This window comes from Anas platyrhynchos, chromosome 6, assembly GCF_047663525.1.
Source record: "Anas platyrhynchos isolate ZD024472 breed Pekin duck chromosome 6, IASCAAS_PekinDuck_T2T, whole genome shotgun sequence".
Taxonomy (NCBI): Eukaryota; Metazoa; Chordata; class Aves; order Anseriformes; family Anatidae; genus Anas; species Anas platyrhynchos.
The window spans coordinates 9999733-10022957 of record NC_092592.1 but is presented as its reverse complement, the minus strand read 5'-3'; the positions used below and the strand labels follow the sequence as shown (position 1 = coordinate 10022957).

General features: G+C 35.8%; 1 protein-coding gene across 11 annotated transcripts in view; it reads left to right on the top strand.

Annotated features, from left to right (window-relative positions):
* CABCOCO1 (ciliary associated calcium binding coiled-coil 1) overlaps nt 1-23225 on the top strand; it is a 225904-nt gene that overhangs the window by 179641 nt on the left and 23038 nt on the right. For 10 of the 11 annotated variants that reach the window (XR_005266806.2, XM_021269566.4, XM_072040065.1 and 7 more), the window contains 2 exons: nt 3095-3239; nt 8628-8700. Coding sequence is in view for 10 of the 11 variants with exons in the window: in XM_021269566.4 (XP_021125241.3) it covers nt 3095-3239; nt 8628-8700 (218 nt within the window). In the remaining variant the exon portion in view is untranslated. Of the gene's footprint in view, nt 1-3094; nt 3240-8627; nt 8701-9884; nt 10227-23225 lie in introns of those variants that run through there. The other variant, XM_038181626.2, reaches the window with a different exon arrangement.

The window sequence follows — 23225 nt, the reverse complement described above, 5'->3', positions numbered from 1 at the left end:
GTGCCTGATAATAATTCTCCCTGAAAGATGTTTGATTAGAGAGAACTGTAGTCTATTTAGCAGAATATCCCTCATTCTTTCTTTATACAGTATATGCTACAAAAGGACCAGGTCCTGAAAAGACCTCATCATTGGTATGGTAAAATAAATAATCATTACAGTAGAGCGAGAGCAAGGAACATCTAAATTCTGGTTTCAGCTCTCTCAGTGACTGAGTCACCATAGCCTTGGGCACATTTCTCTGATATTTGAGATATTTGGTACATCCTGTAGAATTATACCAGGAGAATTACATTTATTTTGTCCTTGGAGGTTAGCTCTCAGGGGGCTTTTGCTGTGGCAAATTCTGCATTTTGGGCACAAAGTGTATTGGTTAATTAAAGACTGATGAGGGAAGTAAACCGGCATCGCTGCCAAAGTTGAAAAATAACAATGAAAGGACTTCAGCTCTGGTGGCTATGAGAAAATTTGCTAAAAAGCATGCATCTTGGGTCTGGCGGGAACAAAATAGCCAAAAAAAAAAAAAATTGTAGCGGTATCCTCTCAAAACCCTCTTTTCAGAGATAACAATTCTTACTTTACATTCACTTTGAAGGTGATTATGTTGAGAAGAGTCTATCCCAGAGGAAAAGTGAAAGGACACAGTGGTTCTATTCAAAGTAAAGATGAATACTTAAAATCAAATTCATAATAATTATTATACTCTTTCATTGTAGTTTAAATCAAGGTCCTTTCTGACTTGGAATCTTGACAGAATACGTACGTGCTTTATGGTCATTGGAATTCCAGTTGTCCTTCCTGTCTCCAATGAGAAAGTATCTTAACATATGCTAACTATATTAATATAACAATGGAGAAGAATGGAAACATGACACAAATTAGTTTTATGAGACTGTAATGCATGTGTACTAGACAGGCTGGTAGCACAACTGATTATTAAAGCTGACTGACATTTTTCAGGAATGTGATCTTAGTTGCATAAAGTCTGGCAAAGCTTTAACTCTTTAAGCTACAATTTTCCATGGCAGTGTCTGCCTCAGATTAATTTTAACATATAAAATTTCCAGTACAACAGTTCAATGGGCTTCAAGACAGAGGCTGTCAAAGAAATAAATGCATTATTTTGAGCTTTTTTTTTTTTTTTTTTTTAACTGCTCTAATACCCCTGTGCTTTGAAGTAAAGACTTAAGGTTTGGCAAACAAGGGTTGTGAATTTGCTTTTTGCTGTCCTCTGAAAATTCATTCATATTTGGCTAAGACACATGGCTTCCAGGGAAGGAAAATGCAGTTTGTAAATGCAAGAGACTTCTTACTTTTTTTTTTTCACGGCAAAGTTCCCCAAATAATCCATTTTATAAATTATGCTCTAGCCCAGGGTTGAGATGAATTTCCTTATAGTTACTGTTCTCAGCTGGTGCAAGTTCCAAGACCAAACATTTCAACTAACAATAAAATGCTAATGTCTTCTATATTAATGACCATTTCCTTTTCCTTCCCTACAATGTACCCAAGCAGCCTGCAGAAGCAAGCAGATTTGATCATAATAGCAACAATAGCATGGAACGGAAATAATGGATTTAGACAACGAGGGTAGTGGAAATTCATTTAAGGCTGGTAAAAGAGAGAGGAAAACAGAGATTTAGAAACTCAAGGCTTTTCTTGATTGGGTGGGTGAGGAGAAACAGTTTGAGAGCCAAGGGATCTTTGTTGCCTGTACGAATATTCCTTGCAGAGGAAGTGAAACAGGGTAGGGACTGAAACCAGCTGAGGACCCAGGGTAAACTACTTGTGTGATTTGGTCTACATTCTACACTTTGAACATAAAGTGCTCCCTACCTCACAGACATAGTGTGAGAGCCATCCTGAGACAGGCAGCTGGGCCTGAAACTCAGTTGTACAAAGGAAAGAGAAAATTTGGACTAGCTGGAGAGAGGACCTGGGCCTGAATATTGTCACTTCTCATGACCTTGTTAACTTCCCCACTAAATGTGATATTTCTCATTTCCCATGGCTTCTCTTCTATTTCCCCCCATGTTCTCTGTATTTCTTTATTTTTTTCCATTATAGTTATTTATATTGTGCTGCCTCTGTTACTGAAAACTGAGGTGAAATTTTCTGGGTTTTGATCCCTGTACAGCTAAAGGGCAAAACTGTAAAGACCAAAATCTTGGAAGTTTTTAAATTTGTTTTCCGTACAAAGAACCAAGAAGCAGATCAGTAGAGAATTCAAGCAATAAGGAAAATAAATCTATTTCACCACTGGTGGATATTTCCCCATTTTCTACTGTAGATTTTTAGACTTAAAAAGAACAAGCAAATTGTGTTTGTAACTTTTTTTTTAAACTCCACCGTGGTTTTAGTGATAGCACACAGTGTACACAAATCAGAAAGATGGATCCTTTCTTTTTAAATGCAAGGTTTAGCAAGCATTGATATATTTTCAGATTTTTGTCAAGACAGTATACAAAAGGAATTTAAATTTTAGTTCAAAACTGTTTTGGCATTTGGTATTGCTTTCCAAGTTAAAACTGTGAAGTCATTTATTTTGGGGGTGCAAACAATTATGCAAGCAGAATATTAAACATATTCAAGTTTAATCAATTATGACTAAGTACTTTAAAATTGCTTGCCATTTTTAATATCTGTTTGTATATTTCTGATTTATATTGCAAGGGACATGATCAGAAGAACAGTCTATTTACAATACTTAAGCAATAGTAAATTCATTTTAAGGACAATCATACTATGCATCTAGCATTTACGTGATATTCTGCCTGTGGTTATCTCTGCATACATAAAAGACCAACCTGTAGTGTCTTAAACATCCATTATTGTGGTCATTGCATTACTAGGGCTCATCAGTGATTTTATGATGGAATTTTAATGCACGTTTTATTGATAAGAATAATGGCCACAGACAAAAGTGTTTGGTCACTGTTGCTTTTTAAGTTTCCATGTGACTCATAATATAACTGCTTAAGCTTCTAGAAGTCTTATAATTAAAATGCTTTAAAAAAAAGGGGGGGGGGGGAGGGAGGGGAACCCACCTCTATCATGTTTATATTTACTTTTTGTTCTTTGGAATTAATTGCAGACAAACATATGACCTTAGAAGATAACATAAAGGAACTTGGAAAAGCAATGGCTGGAATAGGAGAAACTGATTCAGAAAGAAGTGGTGACATGGATGTTTTCAGCATTGAGCAAGCCAAAGCAATCATTGATTACTTGAATAGCAGGTACTACCCTAGGATACATGATGTCTTATTCAAATAAATTAATGTGGTAGGAAATCTGCTGATAAAATAAGTTAAAATTATTTAATTGGGAATGTACTTACTATGGCAACATGCTACATATGCCAAACTTGAAAAAGTAAAAAGAAAAGAGTGGTAAAGATCAAGCAGTGGTAAAGATCTGACCTCAGATGTCAAAGCCTGGAAAATTCAGAATTTAGATGGGAAGTTTATCTTGACATAAGATTATTCTGAAAAGATTCTATCTGGGTTTTGGTTTGGGTGATTTAAAGGAAAGAGGAGAATGGTGTATACAGAATACTCTTGTTTTGCTTTTAAAGCTTTCTAATTCTATATTCAGTTGAACAGAATGCTATGTCTCATTTGTAACTTTGAGTATTTGTGTGACCTTGTCAGCTGTAGTGGACTTCTTAAGTGGTTTTAAGTTCTGTACTTTACAGAATTAAGGCTATGGTAAATAAGTATGAGTAATAAAAATGTTGCATTTGTAAGTTAGCATAAGTTCAGCATCTGCATGAAGAGGTTTCTTGATAGGTCTCAGCTTTTAAACAGACACAAAAAGAGATATAAACAGCAGTAATTCAGTTATGTATCTTGGAAAAAAAATGAAGTGTCAGTAGCTAATCACTCGTCTCCATATAAAGTCTTAGTAACATATTCAGACCTGTCTTCATTGAAGTGCTATTGTTAGGACAGCAACCTATACTCTTACACCACTGCTTCCAGTACCTGATGGATGAATGGTTCCTTAAGTTCTTGTATTGCCAGGATAAGCAAGAAAAGATGGAAAATGGAAAAGGTGTGATTGTGATATATGTTTATGCACTATACTGTATCTTCAGCCATTGAGCCCATTTCATGACCTCAATGGTAGTGCTAGGGAGAGAGATTTTGTGGCAGATGGACATAAAAAGTGAGTAAGTCCATTACTGATCTGTATGTAGAATAGTTGGGAAATTTCTGACTCTTCTTTTCCTAGAAGAATTTTAATGTGGCAAAGAGATTTTTTGTTTGTTTGTTTTGTTTGTTGTTGTTGTTTTTTAAGAGTGTTTTTTGAATGCATTAAAGTTTTTATTGAAAATAGACAAAAATACAAGGTTGGCTGACAGTCTCCTGGTTTAGGGCGCTGATAGATTTTTAATGGGGGTTTAAGCCCATCACAGGTGATTTCTCTTACAGTTGAGTTATAAGATCTGGCTTTCTCCTGCTCTGTGTTTTGTTGTTGATGATGATAATGATGTTGGTTCGGTCTGGTTCTGTTTCATGGAAAATAAAAAGAACTTCAGGTTCTTCCCATATGAAATGAGAACATCTCTTTATATCGCAAATTTTTGTAGTCAATGCAAACCAATGTCCTGCCAAGTACTCCCCTAAACTAAAAGGAAGCTTGGCATTTCAAACGTCTCATTCAACTTCTACTTCTCTTTTCCTGTCTGTGCCTTTTGTATATTTATTTGGAACAATTGTTTTTTTCCAAGTAGGATCTCTGTAGCTCTTGTGTGAACTATCCATTGAAAGAGATCTTGTCCATGAAGTAAGTCCTTCACAGTGTCAAGAATTTCATCCAAGAGATTAGATGCTCCATCCTATTACCACCGAAGTATTATCTCAGCAGGAATACAATCATGCCTCAGTACAGCAGTGGTATTCTGGCTGCCAGACATGTAGTTCTATTTTCATACCGCTCAACTTACTAGAAGTACGTACAGCTACAAGGTCATGGATATACACATGTACACATATAGGCACATGCACTAAAATGTGCCACGTGTATCCACTTTATACAATTCATTATTTCATTCACATGAATATTTTTTTCTAAATCGGAACTGAATCAGCACACTTTTTATGTAGTTGTATTCCGAACTTCATGAACTCAGGAACAGGCTGCCTGAGTTTTATTACAACTCAAATTTATGTATTAGTTCAACATTTTTTCTTGTTCTTCACTTTTTTTTTTTGTTTAATTTTAAATGATAGACTTATAGCTTTATTTTTTTTTTCTATTCAAAATAGTATGACATGTTTTAGTTCAGATCACATTTTTATAGGTGAGCTCTAAACCCATGGGATTCATAATGGAAATGGGGACAAATGCTCAACTACATTGGCACAAGCTGTATAACAACTATAATGATACCTTTAGGTTTGGTGGAAGGTGACAGTTATCGTCTTTTTATCCTGTCTCCTGCAGCAAACACATATCAACATAGCTCTTGACATTTTCTTTCAGGAGGCAGTGGAGTTAGGAAAATATGTCATTGTTAATCACCTTCATATTTTCATATGACATCATAAGAGGTTTTATTCTGAAAAATCTTACTTGCGTGAGGAAAATTATTTTTACATAATTACTAAATACATTGGCACAGGCTCTTAATTGTTCACAACAAGCATTTTATATAATGCATGGTGGAAGAAAACTATATCAGTTTTAAAATAAGTACTGATGCTGTATAATCTACATGATTTGATTTAAAGAGCATTAAATGGAAGATTTCTTTCGTTGATACAGGATTAAGGGTGACAGTTCAAACAGAGTTCTGTTTGAAAAATAAAAATAAATTCAGAAATGCCAAAAGTAATGACTTATATTTTTGGAAATACTGTAAATTATCTCTACATGGAACACGGTCTGTAAAGAATATCTTAACACATTTAGAAGGTCTAAGGAAAAGAACTAATTTTCAGCTTTTCTCAATCTGGCTTCTTTCCAAGGCATTGGAATAAAGAAAAGAAAGAAGTTTGAAATGTTAGGTTCTCTCAATATAGTTTGAAAGATATGTATCTAATTTCTTGTATGTCTGCAATGCTCAAAAAATATTTTTTTTTCCCAAATAATCCATGTTAGAATATTACCAAAAATAGATCTGTGTGTGTGTGAGAGGACACATGTATTTTCATGAATTTGTCTGAGTCATCTCCACGTAAGTTCTGAAGTCTGTTTAAACATAGTTCATAAACAAATTCCTATTTTTCTGCTGAAACATGGCAGGAATTCTTTGGTGAAACACTGCAGTAAATAGGTAATTAAGATTCTAAAATATTTGCCATTTTCATTTGCAGTACATATGTGCTTTGGGTGTGGGGGAAGGGAACTTACACTTTATGGTAGCCAAATCTCTTATGCGAGTAATCAAATTTGGTTTTTAACAAATGGTAATTGGCTGAATTAAATGTAACTATAGAATAAAACTTTTATATGGCACTTACAGAGCCAAATGTTCAATACGGCTGCTATAATACTTCTCACAAAACTAGGAAATGCATCTGTACGTATGTGCAAAACTGTCTGCAGCCATTTGGGTACGAATGTATTTGAAAGAGTCACAGGTGTGTTTGACTAATCATGCTGGAAAATGTATTATTGTCATGTAAGAGAGGCTGGCAGTACTGCCTTTGTGTTCTTCTAATTCTGAGCTGCTCTCAAAGGCTAGAAGAATCTCTGCTGTATTTTAGCTGGCACTTCAGCACCACTTTCATGAGGGCAAATTGTCCCTGGTCTGCAGTATTTCGTGGAATCTCAGTGGTACTGTGGCAGTGGCCGGTGGTGCTGAGTAAGTGAAGGTGATTTGGAGAAGGATGTTCAGCTAAAATGGTGGGGACTTGACACAGACTCCCACTGTTGGTTTTCTCATTATTTGTCATAGCCAAGATTGTATTTCAGACACCTACATCCCAGTGCATCGGCCTCTTGACCAGGATTCTGTGATAACTTTTTAAACTGCTTGCATTATGATTAAAGTGCTGCAGAAGAGAAGTTTTACTCTAAAGTCTGTGTCTTTCTAATATGTACCATGCCTGTCATGATATTGTCTTTGGCCTTCTGAAAGGAAAAAGAAAAATGGGAAAACTCAAAAATATTGTATATGAGCTCTGCTTGGTTCCTAAGAAAGCATCATACTTGATATTCCAAGTAAAAACTGAAATTCATGTGTACTTCTGACCTACCCAGGGTATTCCGGGCACTCTATTCAATAGAGACACTTGGCAAAACAGGAAGAAGCTTCTCTAAAAGTAATCAAATAAAAACATAAGCTTAAAAATGTTGGCATACATCCTCTGACAGGGGACTGTCAGCGTCCGTATGTACTGTCTCTGTACTGGCAGTTGCCTTACAGACCAAAGGATGTAGAAGCACACCTCTTGAGAGGTGGCTTTGAAGGCAACATGATTAATTTCTTTATCTCCTAGCTCGGAAACAGTGGAAGGCTTAGATGTGTAAGTATAGCATTAGCATGACTTCCAGTACGTAGTATCAGTGTCCTTAGCTTTAAGTAGGTAATTGCATACGTTGTTCTAACAGTTACTTCCACAGACCATAGAGAAATTCATGTTGGGAAGGACATGTGGAGGCCATCTAGTCCAAACACTACCCAAAGCAGGCTTCGGTATTCTAGACGTGGTCTTACAAATACTGAGCAGAGAGGCACCACCGTCCTGGTTTGTGGTTCTAATAGTGTGGTGGGGGGAAAGGATAGGAACTGGTTACAGATGTTCCTTGCAAATATTGCCATATCTTTCATGGGTACATCAGACAGGACTGTGATAAAGTTAGAATCATTCTTCGACCTGAACGTGCTATGAAATCACAGAACTGTGTTTTAAATCCTGTCAGAATGACATGACAGAAGCCAGAAGTTCTGTGTCATGATTTTAAGAGGAAAAAGTAATTGTAACAGATGAACTGTGACAAACCAAGCCTTTGATTAAACAAATATGATTTCATTTACCATTAGGAAAGGAAACAATGAAAATTATTTAAAACATGAAATGGAAATCCACATATGTTTTAAGGGAAAATAAGTTTACTACTTTAAGTTACTTTTTGTGTAATGCACAAAACTCCAGTGTGTCAATCTAGTTTTCTAGTTTTTCTTTAAGGAAATAGTGCGCTGATTTTGAAACATGACCTTGAGAGAATAAATGCTTCCATTCTTTATTGGTTTTGTGTTCCAACATCAAACTTGATCGCTGGAATAAGCAGCCCATCCCAAATCTGCTAGCTCATTTGGCTTTGTTTCCTTCTTGTCCACTACTGCTGATATTAAAGACATAAGTATCCTGGTGATACGCATTTCAGGAATTACTTTTTTTCAGAGGAGAACTTAGTCTTCTTGGAATTTGATTCCGTAAGAACAAAGCAGTTTTATTCTTAATTATCATACTGGATTTTCTACAGCCATCTAATAGTACGTCCTGTAAATTAAATACTCTGTGTATCATAGCTGAAGTTAAACAACCATTTCTCCCTAACATTCGAAGCATTACCCATCTGGAGAGTAACTCTCACTATAGCTATTTTTTTAATAGTGTTACCTTTCTAGAGATCTACAGCTGTACTAGCGGTGTTTTTCTCTTATTTTCCAGCTTATTTAAACCCTATAAATTGTATGAACATCTCTTCCACAGTCCTAGAGAAGAACTGGTGATAAGTAATAAGGTAAGTCATTTATATAGATGGAACTCATTACGTAGAGTTATTTAATGAATGCGCTATGACATATGTTTTGTATTGCTCAAAGCAATTTTATGTCAACATTACTTCATTACTAAAGTGAAATGGCTGATTAAAGAATACAAGTTAGATGTTTCAATCCTCAAATTCAAAATTAATTTGGGATTTCAAAAAATTTGGTTGGTTAAAATGTGTTAAATCAGGAATACTTTTGTTTATGTGTTTATAAGTTGGTGCATGTCATTTGAATTAGCAATGCATGACTCTGACTATTTTAATATCAGCAGTCAAAATCAGAAAAGTTTGTGTACCAAGCAAGAGTCTGACCACAGTGCTGATATTTATGTATGCACAGTGTTTTTTCCACTGTAGTCACCAACAGTTAATTATACTGATTTTAGAGAAACAAGCTAGCTAGAAATCCAGCATTTTGAAGGCACTCTTACAGTCAAGCTAATTCACTGTTATTAAACTTTGTATTCTAACTTATATGTGAAAAAATACATAGGAATATGTGTAGACTCAGGAGGTGGCCTTTAATCAAACAGCCAGATTAAATTAGTCAAATATACTTTCCTTTTGTTTGAAGGTGCATTTTGAAGATATCTGTTACAATACATTGAAAAGAATTTACATTTCTAGTTTAGGAGACAACTGGTTACTCTGACAGGCACGGTAGTAGAATTTCTCTTATGGCATGTATTTTAGCTTATCAGCACACAGGGAAGTTAAAGTTATTAATGCATTGGAAAAAATCTTTTGCACATTAAGCTGGTGGTTTGGGTCTAAATGATGTGGTATAATTTCCTCCCATGTTGCTTTTAAATAACTGTGTTTTACGCAAGGAGGACTTTTCTTGCCATGGATGCAAATATTTGGAGATTATTTTGAGGTTGTTTGTTAGGTGGGTTAAAATTCCAGCTATGCTGGAATCAATGACAAAGTTAATTACATAAGTCAAGCAGGACTTCAGCATCACACTGCTGTTGTGGTTTTCATATTAGCTAATGAGATCAGTGGTTGGCTAGAGCTTTCTAATTGGTAAAATTATTTTTAATGAGGCTTTAATTAAATAATTTATTGTGTAAATTTGGTTAATATATCAGTTGCAGATTAGCTCAAAATAAATATCTTTGTGTTTTCTTGAAACCTATTTCTGGATGTCTAAGATCAGCATAAAATGCTACAGTTTCACAGCCAAGAAAAAGCAGCTGCTCTGCATGGTTTGTATGCAAGAGAGTACCACCTGTACCATCTACCTCCACTAGGGAATGGCAGAAACGTATTCCTGTGAATGACTTTGGTGTTAATCCATCAAAGGAGCAAGTGCAATTTGCAATAAAACTGTCATAAAAACCTTCATGATAATCTTTAGCTGCAACTCTCTTACAGATATTTCTTACCTATGCGCCAGTTTGGTTTAATTCATCTGTTTTGTAGTCCCATGGCAGAAACTCCAACTGCATTTGTCCAACCACAGTGTAATACCCGAGAAGATCAATAACTTATATTCGTGCAGAGTTTATTTTGATAGGGTGTTATATTGTTCTTCAATAAGTTAAACACTTTGAAACTATACATACAAATTTATGGCATTCTCTGCGTTTGCTTGATGTGTAAAATGTGATGAGAGGTGAGCCCAGCACAGAGATCAAGTTCCCAAGCTTACAGCTTTGTTACATTTAGAAATGCATATCCATAAAGGAGAGCATTACCTTCTGTGTTTGCAGTCCCTTAGATGAACAGGTCAAACCCTGACAGGCTAAAGGGGCAGATGTGGTTTGATGTGCATGCCTATGGCAGGAGCATGCCTGGAGTCACATGCCCTGCAGTGCATGTGCTCAGGGAGCAGAAGGGGGCTGGAGATCGTCTGGGAAATCAGTGCACTAAAAGTAGATGATAAATCTGTGATGAAAGGTTGGCTGTTGTTTTGCTGCATAGATTAGTCTTTAAAATAAATAATAAAAGATAAAGCTACTGTAGATACACCATGGCCAACAACTAGATGTGATCCTTACTCCCAAGCACACTGTTGCTGTTGTCTAAAAAATTTTCTATAAGCTTCATTGATGAAAGCTGTTCTTTTGGAATGAGAGACTGTAAAACGTAATGGCCAGGTTTGCCCAAATAAGAAGAACCATGGCATTCTAAGAGTTTAATCACAGTATTACCTTATTTTGCAAATAAAGACTTTTGGACAAATCAATGAAATTATTTGCTTTAACTTAAATGGCTTGCTTTAGCTCACTGAGTAAATTTCTGCTTCGCATATGCTGAAGGTATCACCTACTGAACAAAAGTCCAGCAGCCTCTTCTTTAGCAGAGATTCAGCTGCAACAAATAAAAGCAATAGTTACTGCTGTATTGGATATCCTTTTAGAGAAGCCATGCTATGTGTTTTCCAGATAAAACTTACAGCAATGGATTATACACCCATTGAATTTTATTTTTTCTCTAGTGAGGGCAATCATACAGTGTTCTCAATCAGATTTCCTTTTTGATCTTTCAGTGCATTTATTTCCAAATGACCCTGTCATTTCCTGTGTAAAATAAAATCAGACAAGAAAAGGGAAATGACTCAAAACTGAGTTAGATTATGCATACAATATCTGCATGCCACTTAACAAAATCTAAGTTACTTAAATATAGCACATAATTAGTGGAGCTTCACAATCTGATTAATATTCTGAGTTTGATGCAGCTAGCATGATAGAAACAACTTTGTAAAATATAGACAGTATTTAAGTCTTTAAAAAAAAAGGAACAAATGACTGGCTAATTTAAATATATTTTTGCATCAGCTAAAGCCTTTAAATCAAACTGCCTGAGGTGATCATATTGCCTAGGAAAAAAAAAAAAAGGTTAACGCTGAAAGACATGAATGCTTGGTTATACGATAAAACACATACCATAAATCTAACCTAGTTTGGCAGTCTTTAAAATTTAAAACTTACCTTTCCAGCTATCAAATTCTTTACTTCTCCTTCACTGCAGATCTAGAAAGACCTATATATTACATATGTGCAAATACCTGTTAGAAAACACGGTTAAGTACAAGGAATTACTGAGAAGTGTTAAGATTGCCAAGTAAATTGATCGCTTTTTGTTTTGTTTTGTTTTTGTTACTGTTTTGAGCACTTCTTAACATCTAGAAGAATTGCAGAAGAAGCAGTGCTTTGTCTGGACTGTGGCCATGAACCGAAATAAAATGCATGTAGGGCTCACATACCAGAGTTCTTCAAGAATGCTGTTGTTAAAGATACTGTTTTTACCTTTTGTCCATACTGGAGGTTTTGCCCTCTAGCTGTGGGTTAGTACACCTAGTACGCCTGCAAATTCAAAGAAAGCAAATGGGGTACATTCCAAATCTTGATGTGCAGGGATTCAGTGGAGCAATTCCTATTTACACGTCAGATCTTATAAAAAAGGTTTAATTTGTTAATACAGGAGTTGTGTAGAAGTTTTTATTATTTTCTATTTCTATGGTCAGCTAATTTATTTTGCTTTGATAGGATGATATATTGCAATACTTTTTTTTTTTTTTTTTTTTCCAGTGATTTAAAAATTGTACCTTTTACTGTAGTTCATGTTTTCTGCTGTGGTATGTTGTGTATTTTTGGATGGAATGAGGCTAAGGTCTTCAGGGATTATGTCTGCTTTGAAACATTTCCTAATAAAAATAATGTGGTTGGTAAATCTAGTTTTATTCCTAGTTGCTTTAGCCAGCCTGATGGAGTAATCTGCTATTTTATGGCCCAGATGACTAGCTAAGTTTGACTTCTTGAAGTAGTAGTGTACAATGTAATTTTCTTTAGAGATGTCATAGTGGGTCAGGTTGCAATAAAAATATCAACCATTAAGTTTAATGACAGTGCAGATTCAGTGTTATAGCAGTCACTAGATATCATCCCCTACTTAGAGTTCCAGAACAGTTTCCATTAACGCTGTCTTTCCATGTACTCCTTCCTTTTTGAAACATTAAGCTTTCGGACTAAGGCTGGTATTTATCGAAGTGTGTTCAGTTGTTTTTGTTTAGTCTTTTGTTGTTGGTGGTGGTGGTTTGTTGCTTTAAGTCTGAATAAAATCTCTTCTGTGTTTTGAATTTAAGAGAGTGCATAGGAAAAGTACACTATCCGAACGCTAATAAGCCTTTCTTGATGGCAAAAGTCCTGAAGTCTGGGACTTCACTTTGATATGTAAACCTCATTAGGTGTTGCACACTTAGATTGGTTAATCAATCATTTTTAAAACAAATTTGCTCAACAATTTCTTGAGAATTGCATTTCAAGAATGTATGAAACCAGAACATTTCTGTAAGCATATCAGTTCACACTAGAGAGACACATTCCCCAACTAATGGAGTGCATGTTTTTCAAAGCTTGAAGATTTCAAATATTTGTAATGCTTAAAAACCGCTGAATTGATTTTCTGTAGCTTTGTTTTGTAAATATCACCATGGCAAAGACAAGACTACTTTGAAGGAAGTAAGAACATAGGACTGGAAGGGACCTCTTTAATTGTCAGGTCTAGTGCTGCCTTCTCATAGGCAAGCACATATAATTCTCTTCGGAAACTTGTCAAGCTCAAGCCTAAGAGGTTAACTTTTCTGTCTCTGCTATTCCAGTTAGAAAGCTGCCCTGGAGCCTGATTTCTGTAATGATTATAAAACTTCTAATTTCCAGGCTAAGTGTATTCACAGCAAGCTTATGTGCACTTGTCCATGTGCCAATTTGTGCCAGTATTGACCTTTACTTCTTATTCCATTCCCAGTGTTTATTTTTCTAGCATATAAAGAGACAGCAATCTTATTGTCAGCCTTCATTTAGCTAAATTAAAAAAGCCCGTCTTCTCTAATCTCTGTTTTTATGATAGGCTTTTGCTATATACATTCTTACATACAGAGTAGCCTTAAGTCATCCTGTTGGTCGTTTTTTGTAATTATTCCACTTTAAGTTAGTTTTGTTTGAACATAAGTGACTGAATGGCAGTGTTGTTGCTGAGATAAAAGCGAGGCCCTGTACAATGACATACTGCTTGCTTTTTCTCTTTGGGAATAATCTGCATGTTAGGTCCTAGAATCAGTCCACATTTCTTACCTGTATCATGTATCTGTCTTGTAGATCTGCCGTTCTGGTTCTCCTTGATTACTTTTTTTTTTTTTTTTCCTGTTTGAGGTACTCTCAGTGCACTACAGATTTTTAAAAATCGTGTCCCAACAATGTCACTAAACAGTTTGTTAAATACAAGAGTGAATATTCTTCAAGGTCACTCAGTCCCTTCCATGTGATATTCTTGTCCTCTCATGCATTGATCATGTCTCTCATGTTCCTTTTTGTCTAGAAAATTGGTTATCTTATTAAGTAAACTATGAAATCAGTGTGGCATCACGTATCTTTGATAAACCAATGTTGTGTTATATGCCATTTTTCTTAAAATTTCTATGTCCTTACTTATTTTTTCCTTCATAACATGGTCCTCAAGCTTTTACTACTATGGAGATCAAAACTACAGCTTCAGGAGTAGCTTCATTATTTCACAATTATGAATGTTTAAAACTAGCAAACTGGTACTTGGGCTTTTGATGTCTGAAAGAAAATTTTTGATGTCCTCTACAGAAGTGTGTAGTCCCAAAGACCTGATTACTGAAGCAAGCAGCTGGAGAGCCAGTGGTTTTTGGTGACAAAAATAACTGAGATTTGGTCCTTTGATCTTGAAGTTTGCTATGGCTATAACTAGAGGGATTGTGAAGGGCTTATGATTAGACTGAATGAAAAGTGGAGTCTATTGGGACTGTATGCATTATTACTAGAAATATTTTAAGCATATCTTGCACATTAGAAACCTCCTTTGGTTTACAAAGACTCTTTGCTATACTCAGTTACCCATAGTGAAGATATCCTGACCTGTAACAGCTGTGTTTTTATAGGTCGCATGCTGGTGGTTTTCTACAGCTATTTTAACATGCCTGTGTTCAGGTAGCTGAACTGTGCTTCCCTAAAAGCCAGTGAGAGCTCTAGAGAGTTTGTGGAATTCACGGTGCTGAGTACTTTTGCAAATCTTGCTTTAGAGAATGATTGACAAAATGCTTCTTAAATTATTTGCTTAAGAAAAATCAAATACAAAACAAGCATGCCTTTTAACTCACTAACATGTACGAAGTCATGAAAGTAAAAATTCTGGCAGGAAAAATTCAGAATAGCTGAGATAGACTATGCATTCATTACACAGAGCACTATGCTTCTGACCCTGCCAACATTAAAACAAGTGCCTCTTTTTAAACGCTTCCGAAATTTTATTTCAGTAGACCTATTCATATACAGAGTTAAACTGAGAAGTGACTGGGGTCACATTGTTCATCAGCCTGGAAGATGAAAAGCTGAGAGGAAAAATTAATAAAAATGTTGAAGCTCATCATCATTTTTTATTGTATTTGTTTATCTGACAAAGCATCGTATTTTTGACTGTATTATGTTAAATAGGAGAGAGGAAAAAAAGTTGTTGGTGTTGAAACATCGCTGGAACTGTGCAGAAATTTGAATATACACAGATGTGCTCTCTGGATTTGTTAATTACTTAGAAAGTGACTTGATTACTCTGTGTGTGTATGTTAACATACGTGGTTCTGATAATAGCAGCAATGGTTTATTTATTTGCTGGAATGCAGGCCAAGTAGGAATTGTAGGCTTTGACTTGAAGGATAGTCAGTATATTAAAGACTGCATTTCTCTGCTATTCACTAGCGTATTGTAAGATCCAGAGGACTAATTGGTCTATCACAGGACTATAACACATTAAAAATATTTATAGATCAGAATTCTTATGTATTTAAATTTTAATGGAAGACAATGAGATTGGCAGAAATAAAGACTTGGGGAAATTTTAAAGTGATTAAGCAAAGTACCTGGGGGCAAGCTGTTCGGATATTAATTTTGTTTTACTTTTTTTAGTATTCCTGAACAGTTTACTGTCAATGCCGTTTGGGATTTCTTGTTGTTTTACTTGACCCAGAGCATAAAAAAAATAATTGGAACTGAGCAAAGTAATTCTGTTCCGCAGAAGATTCTGAGACTTTTTCAGTTTGATTTCATTCCATTTTAAAACAAATAATAGCTTTTAACAGAATTGCTGTTCTTAGATGTCTCTGTTTAAACTCCCCCACTCCAAAGCAGTCTTCTTGAAGGCCTTTCAGAGTCCAAGCCCCAGGAAGCTCCATCCTGGGGCCGCACAGGGTAGTTGGCTCTGCTGGAACCAGATCTGCATGATTCTGCATCTGTGATCTGGCCTCAGCTGTCTGTAAGGCATGTTGTAGCGGAGCCAGGAATCTAGAAAGCAGAACGTGAGGTCAGCCAGCGTGGCAAACTGTTGAAGGAGCTTTGTACATAAGCTGATGGGAAAGCAGATAGGCTATTGGTGGCATGGCGGTAGAAATTTGCAAACTACACCCGAGTTTTGTATTTAATTTGAAGTAATAAGGTTTGTAAGTAATCTGTCAATAAATAATTAAATAATTATGTCTGCTACAGAACAATAATATCTTTCTGTTAAACTTAGCCATATAGTACAGCACCAATCAAGAAGTTATTTGAGAAAATACTGTTTGACATATATTTTGTGAGTTTTTTTTTTTTATTATTATTATTGCCGATTGCTAACAGGTACTGTTTGGGAACAGGTACCATTTGCTGGTCCAGTGTGAAGCCACTGGTGACTAGTTTGTTAGAGCAATCGACCTATTTCCACAATTTCTTTAATCATTTTTATTAATAAGCAGGTAGAGATCCATGAACTTACACTACAGTGCAGGACTATTTTTGCACCTCTACCTTTACCTGCAGGTTTTCATCATCTTGAAGATTAAATCATATTCTTAAAAGTATCTGTGGAATGGAAAAGTGATGTGGTATTTCAAGGGAATGTATCCCCATGGGTGAATATTTATGTATCAAATTCATACATCTTGTGACCTTATGTTATGAATAAAATTTTGACCTTATTCATATAAATAAATAGCATGGCATTTCCTTACTGTGATGATTTATATTCAATATACATTTTTATAATTTTTTATCCTCTCGGTTGATATTATAAGAAGACTTATTCAAAGTCTGAGTAACAGATTAGTTTTGCAGTCCTTTAAAGTTCTTTTTTATAAATGCACCAGAAAGTTTGTATGTTTTCTAATTTCAGCTTTAATTTTCGAACTTGTCATAAAATACAATATGAAGAATTTTTACTGAACTTTGAATCTGATGTATGTGAATATTTAATTCATAAAATGTTATTTTGATTTCCTGTATATAAGTTAACTTCAGGAAAATAGAGTGTTACTAATTAGAAAGCTGAGTTTTATAGGATGTCTGTTTCATATGTGAGGTAACTTATATTGCTACTTAGGCTTACATTTAATAAACTTTAGCTAGGAAAATTGTTTAAATTTCAAAGAAAAGATAATAAATAAAAGGAGGGCATAGAATATTAATGTGAACTCGGTCTTTATTTTTTAAAGCATTCAAAGTTAAATAGTGGTGGTCTGTTAACAATCTAGGGCTATTTGGCAAGTCTTTAAACTTACTCAATAATCAAAACATAAAAGGACAATGGAAACTTTTTACAATAAAAGAAAAAGGAGTTGAGTACAAAAACCAAACAAATTATCCTCTGCTTTTTCTTGGTAAGGAGGTGAACTTTATAGGAAGGGCAGCAAGCTCTGAGTTAGGGTTGCCTTTTCCTGTCTTTGTTATAAATTACATCTGTCTGTGAAGAATCCTCTCCAGTTACTTCGTGGTTACGGGGGAGTCGTGTGGGTGTATGGGGAACGGAGCTGAGAAAGACAGATCAGGGGGAGCCTTCTTTTAATTTTACTGGGTTTTGTTTCTTTGTTTTTCACTTAGGAAATGGCAGTTCTTCGCATTAATCTGCCTTGCTTACTAAACATACGGATGGATAGAATTCCCAAGATCCCAGCTGTGTAAATAGAATATTAACAAAACAACTGTTTTCTTCAACATTTTATTATTTGTTGCTTGTAACTTAGTAGGCTTTTGGAAGACTTCTGGCACCACTTAGGTTCACTCTAATCATTCAGAATGTTTTCATTAGGGTTCAAATGGGGAAGACATTTGGCAAAGGGATGGACTCCATCCTAAGGATAATGCTTGATTCTTTAATGGGAGGCCAAATGCACTGCAATCTTGTTATGAGACACCAGAAATATGAGAGGAAGCTGCCAAACAGTACTTGAGGGAGAGCCATATACCTGGGCTTAGTGTCCTCCTCGTGTCCTTTCCTTGTGCCTACTGAGCATCTGAATGGATTGTGCAGGCCTTGCAGTCTGAGCAGAGGTACCTGTGTGCAGCTGTTCAGACTGAAGAGGAAGGGGACATGACCAAGTTCCCGCATTGTTTCTTTTGTCATTTGTAACAGAATCAGGAGTCATTGACAGGTTGTAAGTGACAGAGCAGAGTAGGAAATTTTGGCCTTTAATTCCTCTTCTGCAACGTGGGCAAGCTCCCACCGATGGATTTTCACTGTCTCTTGTTCCTCCATTTTGGGAGATGGGTTCTTAACTGTAACTTTCATCAGCATTAAGTTAACCTCCTGTTTTGTGAGTCCCTCTCCAATCCACAGCATTGCTTATAGAAGCTAAGACATCATTATGTTCTTCCAGGTCTTGCACTCAGTGAAACAAAATCAGACAGGTAGATCACACTCACTTCGCAGGGTAGGTTTGAAAAGAGACAGCAGCTGGAGTCTTTAGAAGTGTTCTCTGATTAAGACTATGAGCTGAAGTATTTTATGGTTTGGCTTCAGTGTGCTCTTGAAAAATGTGGTAGCCAAGTAATTCTGAGTCTCCTCTTGACCGACTTGAAACAGCTGAGGAGGAACACTTAATTGTTTATACCTGATGTTTGTTTTGTAAAGAGTAAGAGTGGGTAGCATCTCTGGCTGATCTTCAGATGCTAAGGTAGTATCTCTATGAATTTTATCTCTTTTTTAATTTTTCAAACTGATTTCACCCTCAAAATTTGTCTTGTCACAGACTGTAAAGCTTATAGCAGAGCCTGCATAGGTTCTGCAGTTACACTGCAGATGATGCTCTGTCCAGGATAAAACCCAAACAAACGTGGATGGACATTTTCAGCTGAAATACATTAACATTTTTACTCGCTGTGTTTTTCCTAATAAGTGGTCCTTGTCATCTTTTTGATCCTTCTACAGGAAGGTCCAACAATATTGTAAAAACATATTGCAGAAAATAATGTTCTCTGCTGTGAAAGCAGTAAAAATTTGCAGGTATTGTGTCGTAACACACACAATACTCCACTCTCCTGATGCTAGAATTCCCGTACTTGGTAAAAATGTTATTGTCTCTGTTCCATTCATATAACGCTACACAAGGAACAGTATCTTTTGTGAGGTTTCTTAGTAGTTTCTTTTGACTGTGTGTATCAAATGGGGCTTGTGAATACAGTTTAAGGCAATGGCACAGGTCCTAAATGATAGAGATGCATGTTTCATTTATTGTAAGGCTGACCAAATACGGTCTGAGTTGTGAAAACACCCTGTGCTTGAGAAGTCTTAATTTTGGAGTGATCAAGGCCATGGGCAAGTTTCAGACTTGAGCAGGCTGAAATTTACGTCTGTATCAGTAGATTCACTGAATGTTTTGTGTTGTGACTGGAGATACATTGCAACCACTCTCAATGTCTGTGGACTCTATATTGCTCTTGTTTAATAAAATTGAGGAATGATAGGGGTGTTCTTTAGAATTTATTATAGCCTGACTATCTGCCTAACATTCTCTCAGAGTTTTTCTTAGCATTCATTTTGTATTCATGACATTCGTTTATCATTTTCATCCCTGTCTGTTACACATTTAGGACACTTAATGATTTTCTTTTGTTCTAAAGAAGATACTTCACCAACTTTTTATGCTCTCCAGGATTTAAGATGAAGTTAAAGATTTATGTTTGGAGAAATGTTAAATTACCCGTAATTATCATATTTCAAATGAAGTATTTGAAGGTTTTACCCTCACTTAAGCTTGTTGCTGGAGAATTTTTAGCATTACTGTTGTCCCTCTAGGACAACAGATTAAAAGCAACTGATAGCTAGAGGCTGGGTTGCTGACTTTTCTTCTTTTTAAGTCCTACAAGTGGTGCACTGTGGAGTGCCCCGGTGGGATTTCTAAAAGCATTGTTGCATTTCTGTCCATCATGAGAACGACCCAATGAGTCTATTGGTAGGTGCAGGTGTGTTGGCATGTAACTCAGTACTGAACCATTCATTTCTGTTTAATAATCAAATGTTTGAGAAATCAAGAAATTGTCAGAATGGAAGTAGGGGGGCAATTTTGCTATGATAAAGATTTTATTTTTTGTCCTTCGCTGTTGCACTTGCAAATGAATTACTGAATGTAAAAATAATATCCTTCTGTTTGGAACCCTGGCACAGCAAAGCACAAGCACAATAGGAGAAGTTAAAGACAAGATTTCAGTCTTATCTCCATGCTTCCTAACTGCTGCTGGTTTGACTTCAGTTCCTACTGTTGTTATTCATACTGCTTTTATCGCAGCGTATTCAATTGTCTCTTTTTGTTCTGATCAACCCTCAGTTAAATGGGTAAACAATAAAATAAAAAGGGTATATAATCAAATTACTATAAGTAATTGGTCAGCCCAAGCATTACTGGAACTTTGTAATGAGCGGAAAAACGGGGCTTTGGTATCAGTTGTAAAGGCCAAGCCTTTATATCTGACAGGAAAACACATTGCTACATAGGCACATTTTCTGTGAATTTAAATTACAAATTATTGTGTATAATCAAAATCAGAGCAACTGAAAAACCATGCAGCATGGATAGAGTTTATTAATTTTGGGTACAAATGACAGATGTTAGACGAGCTTAGAAGTCTGACAGACTAGGAGAATCTTAATATGTGACAAGTGCAAGATAAAATGAAAACTTGTCTTATGGATTATTTTTTTCCCTCTCATAGTAGAGGGAACATTACACAAACTAATAAGCAGGAAAGCATATGCATTAGAATAAAATGTAAAAGTCTGTGGTAAGGGAGCTTATTTAGGAAACAGGAAAGTTTAAAGACTGTACATTAAACAGCCAACAAGACATGGTGTGTTAAATGGGGGACTGTGGGTTGCTATGGGAATGAGACTAAAGTTTTTCAGTGCTGGATTGCCAGTTTAATACAGCTACCACTTTGCAGTCTATAACATGAATTGGTTCTGTTACAGTACTTGGTGGATAAATACCAATTACAAAGACAACTTGCATTCTTCCTTAGCACTTATCTTTTAATGGACTACTGAGTTTAGATGCAGAAGTAATTGCTTAATCTGGTGTCAGTAACTCCAATGTATACATAAGGATAGGATTTGGTTTTTATTTTTGTTTTCCCTTTTCTCTTTCTACCAAATGTATTTGGGGAAGAATGAATGAAGAGTAAATAAAGGTAGCATGAATGTTAAACTAAACTCTGTGCTGTGAAATTTGGTTGTATAGAAAGGCCACTTCTGTAGATTTGTGCCACTTAAAGAATTCTGTGTGTCAAATCCAGGAAGGTCAGCATAGCAGGGAGAATAGTTTCTCAGTAAGAGTACACAGAATTTGCCCAGTGCTACAACAAACAGCAGTGGTGCAGTGAGGGTACTGCAGCTTCATTTTTACCTGGGGGTCAGATTAACTCTGTCAGTTAGCTCCCTGTTAAGACCCAATTTACTTGGGCTGCATAGAGACTTCAGTGGGATGATCATAATCTATTGAACTCTATCTTCAGGGAACAGTAACTTCTACTCAACAATGACATTTTGAATTTGAAAATTAAAGAAATTGTGGAGATGGAGACTTTTGGGCAAATTCATCATGGGATACTCATGAAAAGGTTTTTAACACCTATGCTTCTTTTACTGCTGTCAAGTGTAAATTCTGAGTATGCAATTAGGTTTTACAATCCAATTCATGTATCCTCAATCCACGGCATGCCAAGTGATTCCAGAGAACCTAGTGGGACTGTATCCAAAATAGGCACTACATTACTATGGTATGTATTGGTACCAAAATTGGACCTCAAACTGTAGGAGATTAAATGCTAAAATATTCTTGCAAAAATGCAAACATTCCATATTTACAGTTGTGTAAAATACCGCTGTAGCTTTGTGATGTTTGTATGTATAAGTAAAATAAAAAGTGCTATATTAGTTCATCCTTATGGATGACTCCTGAATAAGAGTTCATATTCAAAATAGTTTAACTAATTTTGTTCTGTAGTTTCAGTAGTAAATTAAGAAATGTACTTAGTTTTCAACAGTAAGAGAAGGTTGCTGCAGTATTTGTGCAATAAAACAGGAATTATATTTGTTAATATACTTTCAGGAGCATTTACATCCTAATCACACATGCAAAAGGAAATTTCAAGTAATGGCAAGTAAATTTAAATTACACAACAGTGAAGACTTTCATGCCTTTGAAAATATTTTAGCACTGGCTTTTTTCCCCCTCTTCCTTTGATTATCCTTGATCATAGCAGAATTCTGTTGCTGTTGCCATAATTTCTGAAGCATAACTGTGCAAACATGAAATCTGTATATATAGGTACATTTGCCAACTTCTTTTATTTTTTTCATTTGCCTTCTACCTCCTGTATTGGGAGTGGCTGCTGATCAGTACATTGGCTGAAGGAAAATGCAGAATCATTGTAGGAGAGAACAGAGACATGCAGGTAACTAACTGCAGAAAAAAAAACAAAACAAAATAAAAAAAAAGTAAGCTTTTGACTGTGGTTTCAGAGTAAAGAAAATTAGATTTCCATTTCATAAAACCTGCCTTCTGGACCTCTGGGATCCCTTGGTCAGCTAGCCAGCACTTGGCCATGTGCTTTCAAGAGTGTCACAAGCAGTGTGTAAGAGGGTATTTTTATGCTGCATAAACTTGCCAGCTTTGAACCCATTGAACATTATTCTGGATCTAGCCTTACCAGCTATGTATGTCTTGTAATCTGATTCATACAGCTTGGCTCCTCCTGCAAGCTGGGTCTTGGCTAAAGTAGAAAACTGCTATACAAGGTGCTTAATGGAAGATTTTCTCCAAGGAAGCATTTTCCTACCCTTCTCCAGCTTGATGCCGTCCTGTCATGAGCTTTCCACCTCTTTGCTTATGTACTGTAAACCTCAGAAGGGGGAATAAAGTGCCAGTGTGACCAGAATAGAATTCCTGGATTTTTTTCTATTGCTGCATTTAACCTCTGTTCTTTTAATCATATGCACAGCAGGAGAAAGGAGATGTGCTTTAACAACTTGTCAAGTATTAAGCAGTGCAGATTGTTAGCTAGAAATCATGCTATCAGTTGGAAGTAAACAATAAGGCCACATATATTTAATTTTTAATAAATTTCGAGTTATGCTGTTCCTTTAATTACATTAATCAGGCAGGCTCCAACACTGCAAGCCTTAGGGCTTGAAGTGCAATTTCGATGCTTTGTAATAAATTTGCC